Source organism: Pelodiscus sinensis, chromosome 16 (assembly GCF_049634645.1).
Source record: "Pelodiscus sinensis isolate JC-2024 chromosome 16, ASM4963464v1, whole genome shotgun sequence".
NCBI lineage: Eukaryota > Metazoa > Chordata > Testudines > Trionychidae > Pelodiscus > Pelodiscus sinensis.
Genome location: NC_134726.1, coordinates 4,563,794 through 4,577,642, shown reverse-complemented (window position 1 = coordinate 4,577,642; position 13,849 = coordinate 4,563,794). Strand labels below are relative to the sequence as shown.

The 13,849-nt window shown below is 49.6% G+C and overlaps 1 protein-coding gene across 3 annotated transcripts; it reads left to right on the top strand.

Moving 5' to 3' along the window:
- Positions 1-700: 700 nt before the first annotated feature.
- MRPL28 (mitochondrial ribosomal protein L28) lies at positions 701-11,035 on the top strand. Of its 3 annotated transcripts, none has more exons than XM_075899167.1 (6): positions 701-855; positions 1,548-1,848; positions 6,749-6,901; positions 7,379-7,513; positions 8,255-8,341; positions 10,576-11,035. In XM_075899167.1, exons 2-6 carry the CDS (start codon positions 1,561-1,563, stop codon positions 10,648-10,650), a joined length of 738 nt encoding a protein of 245 aa, XP_075755282.1. In that variant the 5' UTR covers positions 701-855; positions 1,548-1,560; the 3' UTR covers positions 10,651-11,035. The 3 variants fall into 3 exon arrangements, with proteins under 3 accessions (XP_075755282.1, XP_075755281.1, XP_075755283.1); XM_075899166.1 differs by having other exon boundaries at positions 8,240-8,341; XM_075899168.1 differs by having other exon boundaries at positions 725-863; positions 8,240-8,341.
- The last annotated feature ends 2,814 nt before the right edge of the window (positions 11,036-13,849 follow it).

Here is a 13,849-nt window from a genome sequence, read left to right as displayed (position 1 = left end):
TCCAAATATATTTATAACTGATTTAGACCAACTGACATTAACTGAGATTTTACAATGTATTCATCTCAATACATATGGATTCGTTGGGGGCCATAAAAGATAGATATTGCCAAATTACCTATGGGGCCGTATTAAACCGGAACACGGGCCGCAATTGGCCCGCGGGCCGGACTTTGGACATGCCTGCTGTAGGGGGTAGCCAAGTTAGTCTGTGACAGGAAACACTTAAACAAGGCATAGTCTAGGACAGGGTGGGCAACAAGTCCTCCGTGGGTTGGATCCGGCCGGGGGAGGCCCTGCTGCTCCTCCACCCCCGAGCCAATTAGTGCCTGGGGGGGGCGGGGGAGCGAGCCCAGCCTCTTGCAGGGCAGGGTGCCTAGTGGGAAGGAGGGGCAAAGGGGCTCCCCCACCCCTAGATCAATCATGGTTTGGGGGTGGGGAGCCCCGCCCCTCGCAGGGTGTCCCCGGGAATGAGCGGCCCCTGGGTTGCCCACCCCGGTCTAGCAGCGCCGCGCGGACCGACAAGCCGTGCGCATGGGCGAGGAGCCCAGAGCCGAGGATAAAGGGGGGGGAGCACCCGGCCGGGGGGGGGGCGGGGGGCGTGGCTCCTGTTGCCACCGCTCCAGGCCCGTGAGCCCCGCCCCACCGGCGCAGCGCTGAGACACCCGCCAGGCCCATGGAGCCGCCCTCTGCCCCGCCCCGCGCGCACGTTCCGCTCGGCCCCCGACGGGGGAGGCGGGGCTTGAGAGTGACACCAGCGGCAGCCTATGGCCGCGCTCGGAAGCAGAGAGCCGCCCGTTTCCGGTTCCGGTGGCAGGAGCTGGGTAGTCGGCCTGTGAGCGAGTCGGCGCCGCGGTGCTGAGGTACGCGGTGGGGGGAGCCTGCTGGGGCCGAAGCCGAGCGGGGAGGGGGGCAGTGCTAGGAGAGGAGACTTCAGTGGAACTTGGCGGGGGCGGAGCGTCGCCTCCCGAGCTGGTCCTGCCGGGTTCAAGTGTCACTCACGCCCAGGGGTGCCCAGCCAGGGCCCAGATGCAGCCCCCCCCCCGGGCTGTGCCCCTGGGCACCTGTCGCAGGAACAGACAGAGCGAGGCGCGCCCCGTGGGCATGTTACATTGCATGTAACCAGCCAATCAAGGAATGGGTGAAATCGCCACCCACCACTCAGCGAGTTGATGGGGGGGGGGGGGGGGAGAATGAAAAGACAGAGGCGCAGCAGGGGGACTGGGTGCAAACCAGGCATCAGCTGTCCCAGCTTGCGCCCAGTCCTCTGCTACCCCTCTGCCTCTCCTGCCCCCCTCCATGGAGCTGGTGCTGGGGGGGAACTGGCTTTTAAGGTGGTCTCCTCTCTTCCCCTCCCCCCCACTTGCTGACTCTCTCTGATAGATGCATTAAGGGGTGAGGGGAGCAATTAGTTGAGCACCTAGTTGAGTAGTGTCTTGTTACTTACATCCCTAGTACCTTATGGTTGGCTTTACTGTGCCTGTCTCATGGCTGTCTGTCTGTGCTCACCAATATTATCATTAATCTGCCCTATTGTGTATCAACAGGACTCACTGCCTGATGCCGCTGCACAAGTACCCACTGCGGCTCTGGGACACTTTGAAACTGAGGGAGGGGATCTATGCCCGTCTGCCTGCTCATTATCTCAAGTCACTACAAGACAAAACACCGCCCACCCCAGTTCATTGGAAACCCCATGGGGTGAAATATAAATTAAATGAAATAACCGGTCAACGAGAGCGAGTGCAAGATGTTCCTATTAAAATCTACTACCCCCCAGAATCTCAGAAAGGGCTCTGGGGAGGGGAAGGCTGGATTTGTGGCTTTCGGTATGCTGGGAATGACAAAGTGAGTATGAAGTATGGGTGAGCCGCATCTAAAAGGGCAAACCAAATAACTAGTAATATTAGGTGCATTCTCATCTTATGGCTTCATTTGTCTATGAATGCTCTGGGCTAGTACTAGGAACAGGAACAGAGTGTGCAGTGAATGGCAGGCATCACCACACTCTAGCAGCAAAATCAGAAGGAAAGGAAAGCTGAATCCTATCTCTGTTTCCTCTCTCCTCACACTCTTGAGTAGTGAGGATCTTGAATGGCAGGTGCTGTAATTCATACTCTTTTCTTCACCAGTAGCAGAAAGAGTTCCATTGTGTTACTGAGAGCATCATACAAACTGTGATCTGATATACTTTTGTTTGCTAACCTTGAGAAATAATCCCTATATATGCAGCGTTGTAAGGGATTATATAACAGAGACCCAACCACCTGTGGAAAAGGAACATAATCAAAGCTGCAATGCTACAGTAGGGAGAAGAGTGATAAGAAGCAAAGCAATAGATAGTCAGGTGGTGTGAGGTCTGAAGAAGTTAGCCCAAGAGGTTTAGAAGGAGGCCTGTGCATCTTGAAAGTCGTGGCTTTTTACCTAGTATTCTACAGGTAACTTTTATTATAAGAAGCAGAGTTGTGAGAGTGTCAAGGTTAGTTCTGGCCATGAAGTTGGGAGGCATAGTTCTACATGTCAAAAGGTAAATAAATTTAAGCCACTTTATTTCTCTTTTTGTAAGGCCCTGGATCTTATTTCTGACTTAAATTGAAAACAAGAACTTTCTCTTGATTTATTGCAGATATGCTTTATGTATAACCATACTGTCACACTTCCATTAATACCTATTTAATGATATATTGTTAGGCTGTAAAAAAAACCTTATTATTTCATAAAACCTGCTACCTGTGCATATTCAATTTTATCTGTTGACTTTACAGATGCAAATATGTTTTTACTCCTGTTGGCATTGCAGTGTCAGTACATCTCTGGAAGACAGCTGGTGTCTATTCTGGTTTAGATGTGTGGCAGTTCTCCAAACAGTGCCATATTTTTGATGCTGGAAGTACCCACCCTTAGACGTGTTATGTATTACTTGAAAGCTTATTTTATGTGTGTTTTCAGATGAGGTTTGATGTGGCGCTGTCAAATGGCGTTGTAAGCCTGTGGGTAAGGTGAAAGAGCGGTACCCAAAATGAGTGTAACTTTTTTATAGTTCCAGAAACATTGCAGCACGACTGACTACAATTTTTACTGTTGAAATTAATTTCAGCACCTTAATTTTGTGCTTATTGTTTAAAGCTACAAAATGACAATGTATTAAAAGATGTTATTGGTTTTGGATGGGGATTTTTTGTTTTCAGAAATGCTATTTAGCATGCAGCAAAAATGACAAATATAAACATTTTCAACATGATGACTTCATATGTTCTTAATTGTTAATGTGTATCATAGGGATCTTGAATTGCAGGTAATCAGCTAATCGAGTAGTCAATGGAATTTCCATCGACTACTTGATTATTCAATAACGGGGGAAACTGCAGAGCCACAACAGAGTTAGCTCCTGACCGGGAGCTAATCCCATTACGGCTCTGACTTTTAAATGTATTAAGAACCAGGCAGAGGTATAGTGGGGGACTGAGTGTGAGCTAGGAATCAGGTGATTCCTGGCTTGCACCCGGTCCCCTGGGATGCACTTCTGTTTTTTAAATGTATTAAAAGCCTCCAGAGTCTTAATACAGTTAAAAAACAGATGCGCAGCAATGGGGACCAGCAGTGAGCTGGGAATCAGCTGATTCCTGCTTGGTGCCCAGTCCCCTACTACGCCTCTTCCTCCCTTGCTCCCCTGGAGATGGTGCTGAGGGGAACTGGCTTTTAAGTTGGCTCCCCCCAGCACTGACTCCTGTGCCCTCCCTTGCTGCCTCTCTTTGATAGAGGCAACAGTGGGTGGGGGGATGCACCTAGTCAAGTCAGAACTCAACTCCCCAATAAGCATATGCTTATCGGGTAGTGGACTAGTCGCTTACCTCCTCAGTGTATCACGTGTGATTACAATAAAACCTGATTTTCTTCCACATATTGATCTGAGGAAGTGGGTCTGGCCCACGAAAGTTCATCACCTAATAAACCATCTTGTTAGTCTTTAAAGTGCTACACAGTCCTGTTTTTTGTTTCAGCTACACCAGACTAACACGTGTGTTATCCAGCACACTCGGGACCCTCAGATAACTGGAACGCCCTAATCCCCATCAACCTAGGAAAAACCAGTGGACAATAATAGTAAAACTTCAGTTTTTAATATTGGTAGTTTTGTAGTGTGAGGCAGTTGCTCTTGCATTTCAATTTTTTATTTAAGAAGTTCTAATAATCTTTAACTCAAAATAAAGCCAATCATGGTAAACCAAGCCAGGCCTGTGCGCCTGAAGATGTGACAGTATTGTGGCTGGGGGCAATGCTGGTTAACAAAGTTTTCTGGTTTAACAGAGTGCCGGATAACAAAGGTTTCACTGTATCAATTTTCAATTGAAATGTGTTGTCCAGGTCAGTCTCTCACAGAAGAGGTTGTGCACTGCTAGCAGTAGATTGCATACCTGTAGTTTGTGCTTTGTAGTAATGTGTATTAATTAATATTGCTTCTCCATTTGTGAGCTTTCATACATACGATGTAGTATCTGGTCAGCTTGGTATATTTTAATTTGTAATTTCATATGCAACCACCCATTGAAATAGTCTAGGAACTAGTTTTTTAATTCAGTAACACTTTTTCACAGAACAGTATTAGTGTTAGAGATGACAGGTTCATATTACAAATATGCAAAAGCTGTGAGAGACAAATGTGACCTAATGAGAAGTAGCAAAGACAAAGTCCAGAAATAATTCCTTCCCTCTGCTCTGAAGAAGAGCATGTTACAGCTCTTAACAACTAGGGATAGCGTGTAAGTGAATAGTTGTGTAACCGCATCAAAATTTAGCAGTTGCATGACTATTCAATAGTCCCCAGAGGCAGGGCTGGCAGCCAGTGCACTACTGGCCCCACGCCTGGGGAGCCCCCTGCATATAGTCGAGTGGATTAACTGATAAGCCTGGGCTTAATCGATTAATCATGCGGTCGTTGGCAGATTGACATCCCTATTAACAACCATAAAAGCATATTTGACATGGCATTGCATCCAGTGGTGCTTATCAATGTATCTGCTGGACTAGATGTTACATCAGATGTACAAGAGACTCTACAGGAAAATGCAGATGGGGAAGAACAAATGGAGAGATTTGATAGAGGTGCATGGTTGCTCTGCAATTACTTACAGTTCTGCTTACGCTGCTAAACATTATTAGAATAGACTCTTATTATCCATGGTAGGTTTCTGTCATGCCTGCGTATGCCTTTGCTCACAACAGTAATGATGCTGACTAGAAAGGTCAGCAGTGCAGTTACATGTCCGTGATTTCTGTACAAGTCTGATGTTAGTTGTTGCTTTACCCTTTAGATCAGTGTTTCCTAAGCCTTCATTCATTTTTGGCCCCCTAAAAAATGTTGAATGGATGTGCTTGGAAACCTTAGACCTAGTCTGTGGACCCTCACGTGTGTGGACCGCTGCTCGAGAAACACTGCGTTAGATTGTAACCTCAAAGCATCACAACAACGAAGAAACCCAATTTTATGTCTTGAATTGATGCATTGTTTCTGAAACCGAGACAAATGCAAATATTTCAAAAGTGGCCATTTTAAAGTGTTCATGGTGACATCACCATTTCAGTGGTGATGGCATGAATTCACAGCTTCATATCAGACCTCCTCTTAGACATAATCTTTGGAAAGATTTATGAGGAGTGCATGTATGTAGAGAGGATATAGTAAGTTCACCAAACCAGTGGTGTTTGCTTTCTGCATATTCATGCAGCATATTCAGAATTGCCAGAGTTCTAGTGTTAGGTTCTAGTGCTGGTGATGTGCAGATCAGAAAGAGCCCAGCTTAAATCTCAGAACCCAGGGTGTGAGCGAGCCGGGGTGTTAGGTAGAACAAACATCATTTCACTTGTCTGCAAACTTGCTCTGGAATTACTGAAACGCAGTACCTCCAGACTTCTTCAGTAAACACTTCATCCAGTTTTCAGCAAATCACACCTAGATCTAAGTTCTGCAATCACATGATTTTATTCTGTAGTTCCTGAAAGGCTCAAAGGGCCTATTCTAGGGTATCACGTACCCAGCTCGCATTGAAATCTGTGTAGTTAAGTACCTAAATACCTTTTGAGAATCTGGATCTAAGTTCTTGACACAGCAATAAATCTGCTGCGCAGCAGAACTGACAGTTCGCACTGTGTATGTCAAACGTAAGTGTGTGAAACCAAGGCAACAACAGTGTGTCTGCTTTCCTACGGTATGATGAGGCTTCCTGGGTTGGGGCTGGTCTTGGGATGACAAACAGGGCATATTTGCGCTTTTTGTAAGAGTTCATTTCGTTCTACATTCTCCCTTGGTTTGTCCTACTATGACCCTGAGTTCTGGGTTTGGCACAGCACTGAAATATCTCAAGTCTTGGGTCAAGCGAAACCTGAATGTGAATGAAAACTAACAAACACCGACTGGAAAGAAGATGATGTGAGGGAGCAAGCGGAAATCATTGGGCAGGACTTGGGGCACCCCAACTTGGGACCATAGCTGCTTGCCAGGAGCTTAGTCTGCATACAATGGAGTAGATGGCAGCGTAGTTTGGCTGCTCAGATTGCGAGCTAGGTTCTGCAGTCCCCACATGGTATATCTATGTGTGGGTCTTGTTTGCTCATTCCTACCTTGGGGGCTCTGTGCTGCCCAGTCCAAATTTAGCCAGTGTTTGTGGGTGCGATTGTTGTCTCTTCTGAGTCACATGGCCATTAACAGAGAGGTGATTTATTCTTTGGAAATCATGTTTATTTCTCTTAGCTCTCAAACAGACTGAAGAAGACTTGGAAGCCGCAGCTGTTTGAGCGGGAGCTGTATAGTGAGATCCTGGACAAGAAATTGACCATTACAGTCACCATGAGAACCCTGGACCTGATCGACGCAGCCTATGGATTTGATTTCTACATCCTCAAGGCAAGGCACATGTGGATCTGCTTTACTGGGTTATACGGGAGAGTAGACCCTAGGGATGTGAAAGGCTAACTGGTTCTGGCTAACTGGAGGGGGCTGGCATTTAATGTTAGGGCAGCTGTGACAGACTGACCGCATCTCTGTGTGAGTTAAGTAAATCTAAGCGGTCATTTCCTGCCTTAGGTGCTGTAACTGTCTGGCTCAAGCCCTTCTAGTGAGAAAACTTCAGTGACCTCCCTAGCAGTTCATTCTACCAGCTTGTGGTCAGATGTTTGAAGCGTTTTCCTAGTGCTCAGTTTAAATTTCCTTCCTGGTTGTTACCACAGTGCTGCCGATAAAATAGCAAGCAGCACTGATGAGTAGCCACCAGTAGGTGCGGGAAGGAGGACTTATTGTTTCACTGACATTGCAGAGAAGTAATGTACAGTCCTTCAAAGCCATCCATCCACATCAGTGAATCCTCAAACTTTGTTCCTCCAGACTCCAAAGGCTGATCTGTGTTCCAAGCTAGGGATGGATTTGAAACGAACGTTGCTACTTCGGCTTGCTCGGAGGGACCCTAGCCTGCATCCAAATGATCCAGAAAAGAGAGAGGCGATCTATAACAAGTACCGGGTGTGTAGTTCACCCTTTGTTTATCAACTCTGTGTATACAGTGAGTCTTGTCCGTCTGTCCCTCCTAACTGGTAACGTTTGCTAGGCAGTGGCGGGACGAATAGTTCAAGAATTTGTTCTGAGGGTTAAAACTAGAGGGTAGGAACAATATTTTTCTAATGTTATTTGGCCAATTATCACTGTACGTAGGCTGTTTGCTGAGTGCCCCTTTGATCAGTCAGAAGGACAAAGGCTCATGTTTTCACAGTTAGCCAGTTTGCCAATAAGGCCTTGAAATGATCATTGAGCATCTAGCATCACCGCTGTGTTGACAGGGGGGCTATCTGAGCTGCTGCTGCAGTTAAACCCTTTCCCCGCGTCTGGGATGCTGCTTATTAACATTTAATGCCGCTCCCGGCTGCAGTCAGTCAGCACAGATCCAAGTTAACATAACACCCAGGCCTCAAAGCTACTCTGGCATAGCCTCTGCTGACCTAAGACTGAGCCTGGCAGCGGGTGTGCAGTAAGAAACCAACCTGTTTGCTAAATAGAAGAGAAGTGGGCGGGGCGGGAATAAACTTCCCGTGTGCTCGCCAGAAATGGAAAGTGCACATGCACAATTGCTCACTTCTTTTGGGCATGATTCTGTTCTATTTCGCTCCCCCACCCTCCTGTCGCCTGGGACAGTCCCACAGTCCAGTGGAGCTGGTCACTAGCTGCCCCAGTCAAGATTGTACCGTTATCCAGTTCCTCTTGTCACAGGAATTTGTGATCCCGGAAGAAGAGGCTGAGTGGGTTGGGTTGACTTTGGAAGAAGCGGTGGAAAAGCAGAGACTCCTGGAGAAGAAGGTGAGTTCTGTGCGATATGGGAACGTGGTATCTGCACTCGCCCCGGGCAGCGCGCACTAGCTGTGTGTCTAGGCCCTTCTCAAAGAGCCCATGCAGTGCTGATCTTGATCTGCTCTGACATAGGCACCTCGAAAGCCCCACGTTTATCAGCACGGCTAAGGTGGATGTGCTTTAAACAGGAGATGTTTGAGGTGGGAGTGATTTCCTTGAGGGTGTTTGAGTAGGGTCAGTTATACCCCCACACACGCACACCAACCCTATCCTGGAAATGGCTTGGGTCTGCTGGCTTCTTTCTTTTCGGGTCACTTCCATGCTTCAGAGGGGACATAGATGTGACTGCAGGGTCCGGGTCTTCCCTGCACCCCTCTTAGCACCTCAGTTTCGCTTCCTCCTGCTGAGTATTTCTGCAAAGCTTAGTGCTATGACGTAGAGGCTGGGGGATCCCACTGGCAGTCAGAGTACATCAAAAGAGAGTTTCCTGGTCTGTGCCCCACGCTCACCCCCAGGATTCCTTCACGCCTCTTGCAATCTCAGCAGTCGCAGAAAGCTACAGCACTGTGGGGCTAATGACTGGAGAGTTGCATGAGGGATGGGATTCCAAGCCACCGTTTTCAGGGTGGGGGGGTCTGGCACAGCCGAGAGGAAAAAGCCAGAGATCATGGCAACAGTAGGCAGTGGGGGCCACCTAAGTTCCCACTGAGCTGCACAGTCGCTGCCTAACAGGCCCACCCAGGGGTTCAGGATGGCCACAGAAAGCACCGCCTTTGCCCCAGCGCCGCTCGCTAGCTCCAGCAAAATGCGGGGGACAGAAGCGCCTCTCACTCAGCCGCAGTAGCGAGGCTGGGAGCCAGAGGAGCTGCCGGCGTTCTGCTCCTTTTCCCGCCGCCCCACCCAGCAGAGGCAGGAACAAAACTCCCAGCCCTGTACCCAGATGTGGCAGCAGAACTGCCAGCGGCTCCTCCAGCTCCCCCGCCCTGATAATGTGGGATGGGTAACGGAAGGGAAGAGCGTGGGGGGTCCCGAGCAGGGTATGGGGCGGAATCACCGGGGAGGTCACATCCCTCCACCCCCCTGCTGGTGTGCTCTCCCCCCCCGTATGGGTGATACATCTTGTTGACTTGCATCATTGCTCCTCAGCCGCCCCCCTCCTGAAATGTCCTTGCCGGTGTTTGGGAGAAAAGTCACTCCAGGCCAAGCTGTTAACTCAGCCGGACACAGGCAGAGCTGAGAGGAGCGGGGTGTTATGCAGGAAGGTGATGGCCGCTGTCGATTGGTCCTTAGATCTGTGGAAGACAATTACAGGGCTTGTTAAAGTGTCCTTCATCTCCCCTAATTGGCTGATTTCTCCCCCAGATCAATAGGGTTCTACCCAGACACGTGTAAAACGTTCCCTGAAATTTTGGAATTGAGCAGATGGGGTATTTCAGAGTTATCACTTTCCTCCAGACACTGCCGTGTGCCCTCAAGAGGAGAGCTGGGCCGCACGTTGCTCGGCCGGGAAAATGATGCGGCCTCTCCAGTACTTGACCATCTGCTGTCCCACTGCACTGACCTCCCAGGTGGCCTGGCTGAAATTGCTGCCAGGCACAGCTGAACGGAGGGACTGATCAGTTGTCACCATTCCTTCTGAATTCGAAGTGCACAGCCACTAAGTACCCACTTGCTCTGCCTCTTCCCAGCTTACGTCTGGTCTGAGTCCTGCCAGCCCTCTGCCTATTTTCCTAGCCCTTCTTAGGCTCTTTCGGCTCAGCGAGGTGATCGTGACCAAAGTCCTGTTCAGAGGGAATGGAAAACTGCTCAGTACGATACAGTGAGATGTTGAGCCTCACTTGCTACCCTACGGGCTTACGGCAGAGCACTTCCCAGGTTCAGAGTCCTGTGAGATCAATAGATCGGCTGGATTCCGCAGGCTAGGTTACTTTCTGTACATATCCAATTCACTTTCATTGGTCACCATGCTGCCTTTTCCTCCTGGACTGTTAGGAGTGAAGCTGTCTTTCCATGGGAGAGAGGGGAAGAGCTTGGGAGAACATCCCTAGGGCGGGCTGCAGGTTAGTGAGTAGCGAAGTCCTGGTGCCATAGTACAGGGAGAGAGAACAGCAGTGAGGGTAGAAGGCAAGGTCTAAAACAGCCATGAACGTGAATGACTGTTCGTGGTTTAACCAGCACAACGGCGGTTGCACACTTCCTGTTGCTGCTCAGATTCAGTCTCATTAACCAGTTTTCTCTCTCAGGACCCTACGCCTCTTTTTAAAGTGTACGTGGAAGAGCTGGTCCAGCAGCTCACAGCAGATGTGAAGAAATCCTAGCTCAGAATAGCTTGCTGCCACAGCCTGGAGTGTACGATCTTCCAGGACTCTCCATGCCAACAGGCCTCCCTCTGCCCCGAGTCTCTCGTGGGACAGAACCATGTGCTAACGCGTTGGATCCAGAGAGCACATGGCTGTTGTTACTGTCTAGCAGTCGTGGAACAATGTGAAGCATGAATTCAGAAAGAAAATGGCCCTTTTGATCAGGGGAAGGAGTTACCCCCTAAGGTCCGATCGCGCACCTGTTACACTGGCCGAAGCGATGCCATCTGCCTCTGCAAATAATTCCCCTTTGGGATCTGATTCAGATGCTTTGAGCTGGATTCCTGCTGTACAATGAAATGCCCTCGTTCGTGGCATCAATAAATATCTTTGCAGCTTGTTATCTTGTTGCTGAGTGGCATGGCTTAGTCTGGGTAGCACAGAAGGCAGCAAGCAACTTTGGAGTTCAGGTCACTTGCTCCGGTTTCTATAGAAGAGCCAGTGAGTGAGCATCTGAGATTCAAGATTGGAAAGTAGTGGCAAATGCCTGTGCGCGCCAGCAGGCGGAGCTGTGTTCCCAGCTTGGGCCAACTGTATCTGTGTCTACCCTGGTTGCGTTAGAATTCACTTCATACACACATTACATTTTTTTGCCTATCTCCTAGAACTGGAAGGTCATCAAGTCCAGTCCCCTGTCTTCATAGCAGGACCAAGTACCATCCCTGACAAATTTTTGCCCCAAATGGCCTTCACAAGGATTGAACTCACAACCCTGGGTTTAGCAGGCCAATGCTCAAACCACTGAGCTATCCCTCCCCCCATATTGTGTCCCAGTCTAATGGGGATGGCTAAACCCAAAGCCCCCTAGAATAACATGACAGCGCTGCTTGAGGCATTCATGGCAGTTTGATGAAAGCTCGACTGACACCGAAAGAATGACGTTTAAAACTCGCCTGCTTTGCCGTTTTTCCATTGGAGTCTCGCTTTTCTTTACACACCGCCACAAAACCGGGGCCGTAGCAGGGTCCAGGCAGAGCCGGGGGCCCATTACATGGAGTAGGGAGCAGCCAGATGTGCTGATCAGTTGATATAATAGATCTGAAAGCATGCGGGCACACGGTTAGGCTACGTCTAGACTGGCATGATTTTCCGCAAATGCTTTTAACGGAAAAGTTTTTCCGTTAAAAGCATTTGCAGAAAAGAGCGTCTAGATTGGCACGGACGCTTTTCCACAAAAGCACTTTTTGCAGAAAAGCGTCTGTGCCAATCTAGACACGGTTTTGCACAAGAAAGCCCCGTTTGCCATTTTCGCCATCGGGGCTTTTTTGCGCAAAACAGTTTTTAGTTGTCTACACTGGCCCTCTTGCGCAAAAACATTTCCGGAAAAGGGCTTTTGCCCGAACGGGAACGTCAAAGCATTTGCGCAAGAAGCACTGATTTTGGACAGTAGAACGTCAGTGCTTTTGCGCAAAATCAAGCGGCCAGTGTAGACAGCTGGCAAGTATTTGCGCGCAGAAAAACTTGCCAGTCTAGACACAGCCTTAATATTTTGTCGTAGCGGGTTTGATGAAACAGGTGGACGTTTTAGTTGGAGATGGAAGTGAAAGCCTCATGCAGTGCTGCAGTGTGTTATCAATAGCAGTGTAGGCTGTTTGAAGATAGAAAGGAATGCCCAAGTCTTCTTCTGATTTCCATGCTTTTAAGGTGGCTTTTGCCACTACGTTAACTGTTACTCGACGTAGTTTTCCTCTTCAAATGAGGGTCCCTGTGTGTATTCCACACAGGGCATTGTGTGCACTCTGTGTGTCTGAATCCGGAAACTTTTTTTTGCAAGCAGTGTCCATTGGTCCACATCTGGCATAGCATTTCTCAGACACCAACCCAAGGTCTTAAAGGGTGGTATAGGCCAACGCCTCTTTGGTTCCTTCTGAAATAGTGCAAGTAGGAACCTTCCACATTCTCAGCTCATTTCTACTGGGTCATTTCTGTAAATATAATATAAATCGTTTTAGAATTTTTTCCAGTGTAGTGTAGTTATGTAGGTCTGCCCTTCCCCCCACCTTGGGGAATTTATTCCACCCAGATGATGATTAAGGTTCTGGGGTTCAAAGTCTGTTTTGTGCCCTTGCTCCTTTTCTGTGAGCTCTGAACGTCTCAGCCAAGTGTAGCATCTGCTGCTGCTTTCCCCCAGAGCTAGTGTGTGTTGGGAACAGGAGCTTGAGAAACACCTAACGGGGAAGCCAATGAGACCTTTATCTGATAGGACCAGGCAGGGCCCTCCTTAGGCCTACACAGCTGTACAGGCCTCCACTAAATTCGGGGCACTAGTGGCTGCATGTGCCTAGGGCCACCAGCAGCCATGGGCAGCACTGGCTTTGGCAGCTCCAATCATGGCCCCTTTGGAGCCAATCCCCTGCCTCCTGCTCAGTCGCCCTGCCCTGCCCTGTCAGCCTCAGACCCCCTGCTCCAACCCCATCCCCTGGCCCTCCTGCCCCCTGCTCTGCTTTCCAGCCCCCTCAGACTCAGGCTTCCACTCTGCCTGCCGGACTCAGCCCCCCCACTCTGCCTCCTGGCCCCAATCCTCACCACCCCTCGTCTGTAAGCTTACAGTAACCCCAGCTACGTTTGTTGGGCTGGGCATGCACCCTGGCTCCCTGACGGCACAGGGCAGGCGGTCATGTGCATCTGAGCAGTAATCAGGCACCAGTGCCAGAGCCATCGCTTCCAACATGGGCACGGTCAGCGTCCAGGCGGGCCTGGTGCGGCTGGCAGAGGTTGAGAACAATAGCAGTGGCTCCCTGGCGGTGCGCTGGCTTCAGCAGGACTGTGTCCAGGGAAAACAAGGCTGGAGTGGTGGAAGAGGAGAGAGTTTGTGCCTGGGAACATCCAGGGAGCATGAGAGCACGCAAGGGAGGCCACGGGAGTGCTGGGGGTCCTCCGAACATCTGCCTGGCCTGTGAGTCCTGTGGATGGCTGGCTGCCCCATATTTCTGACTGCAAGCATTAGGGGTGCCTCTAGGACTCCTGGTGTGCACTGCTGCTGCGCAGTGCCCTCTGGCCCTCGGGAGGGGATAGCAGGCGTTCCTGGCGGTGCAAGCATTGGCCAGCCCGGCCTGGCTGTGTGGTGTGTATCTGAGCGCCAGTGTGCTGAGCACCACATGCTTCCAGCCGGCTCACGAGAACAAACAAGTGGGGAAGGTCACATTTGCCTAATTAA

What these genes read in the sequence shown, in the direction of transcription:
- MRPL28 (XM_075899166.1), top strand. Translation starts at nt 1,561, where the DNA reads ATGCCGCTGCACAAGTACCCACTGCGGCTCTGGGACACTTTGAAACTG. An exon ending in TTGATTTCTACATCCTCAAG is followed by an intron (nt 6,902 to 7,378) that starts GCAAGGCACATG and finishes TTGTTCCTCCAG; the next exon opens with ACTCCAAAGGCTGATCTGTG. An exon ending in AGAGACTCCTGGAGAAGAAG is followed by an intron (nt 8,342 to 10,575) that starts GTGAGTTCTGTG and finishes TTTCTCTCTCAG; the next exon opens with GACCCTACGCCTCTTTTTAA.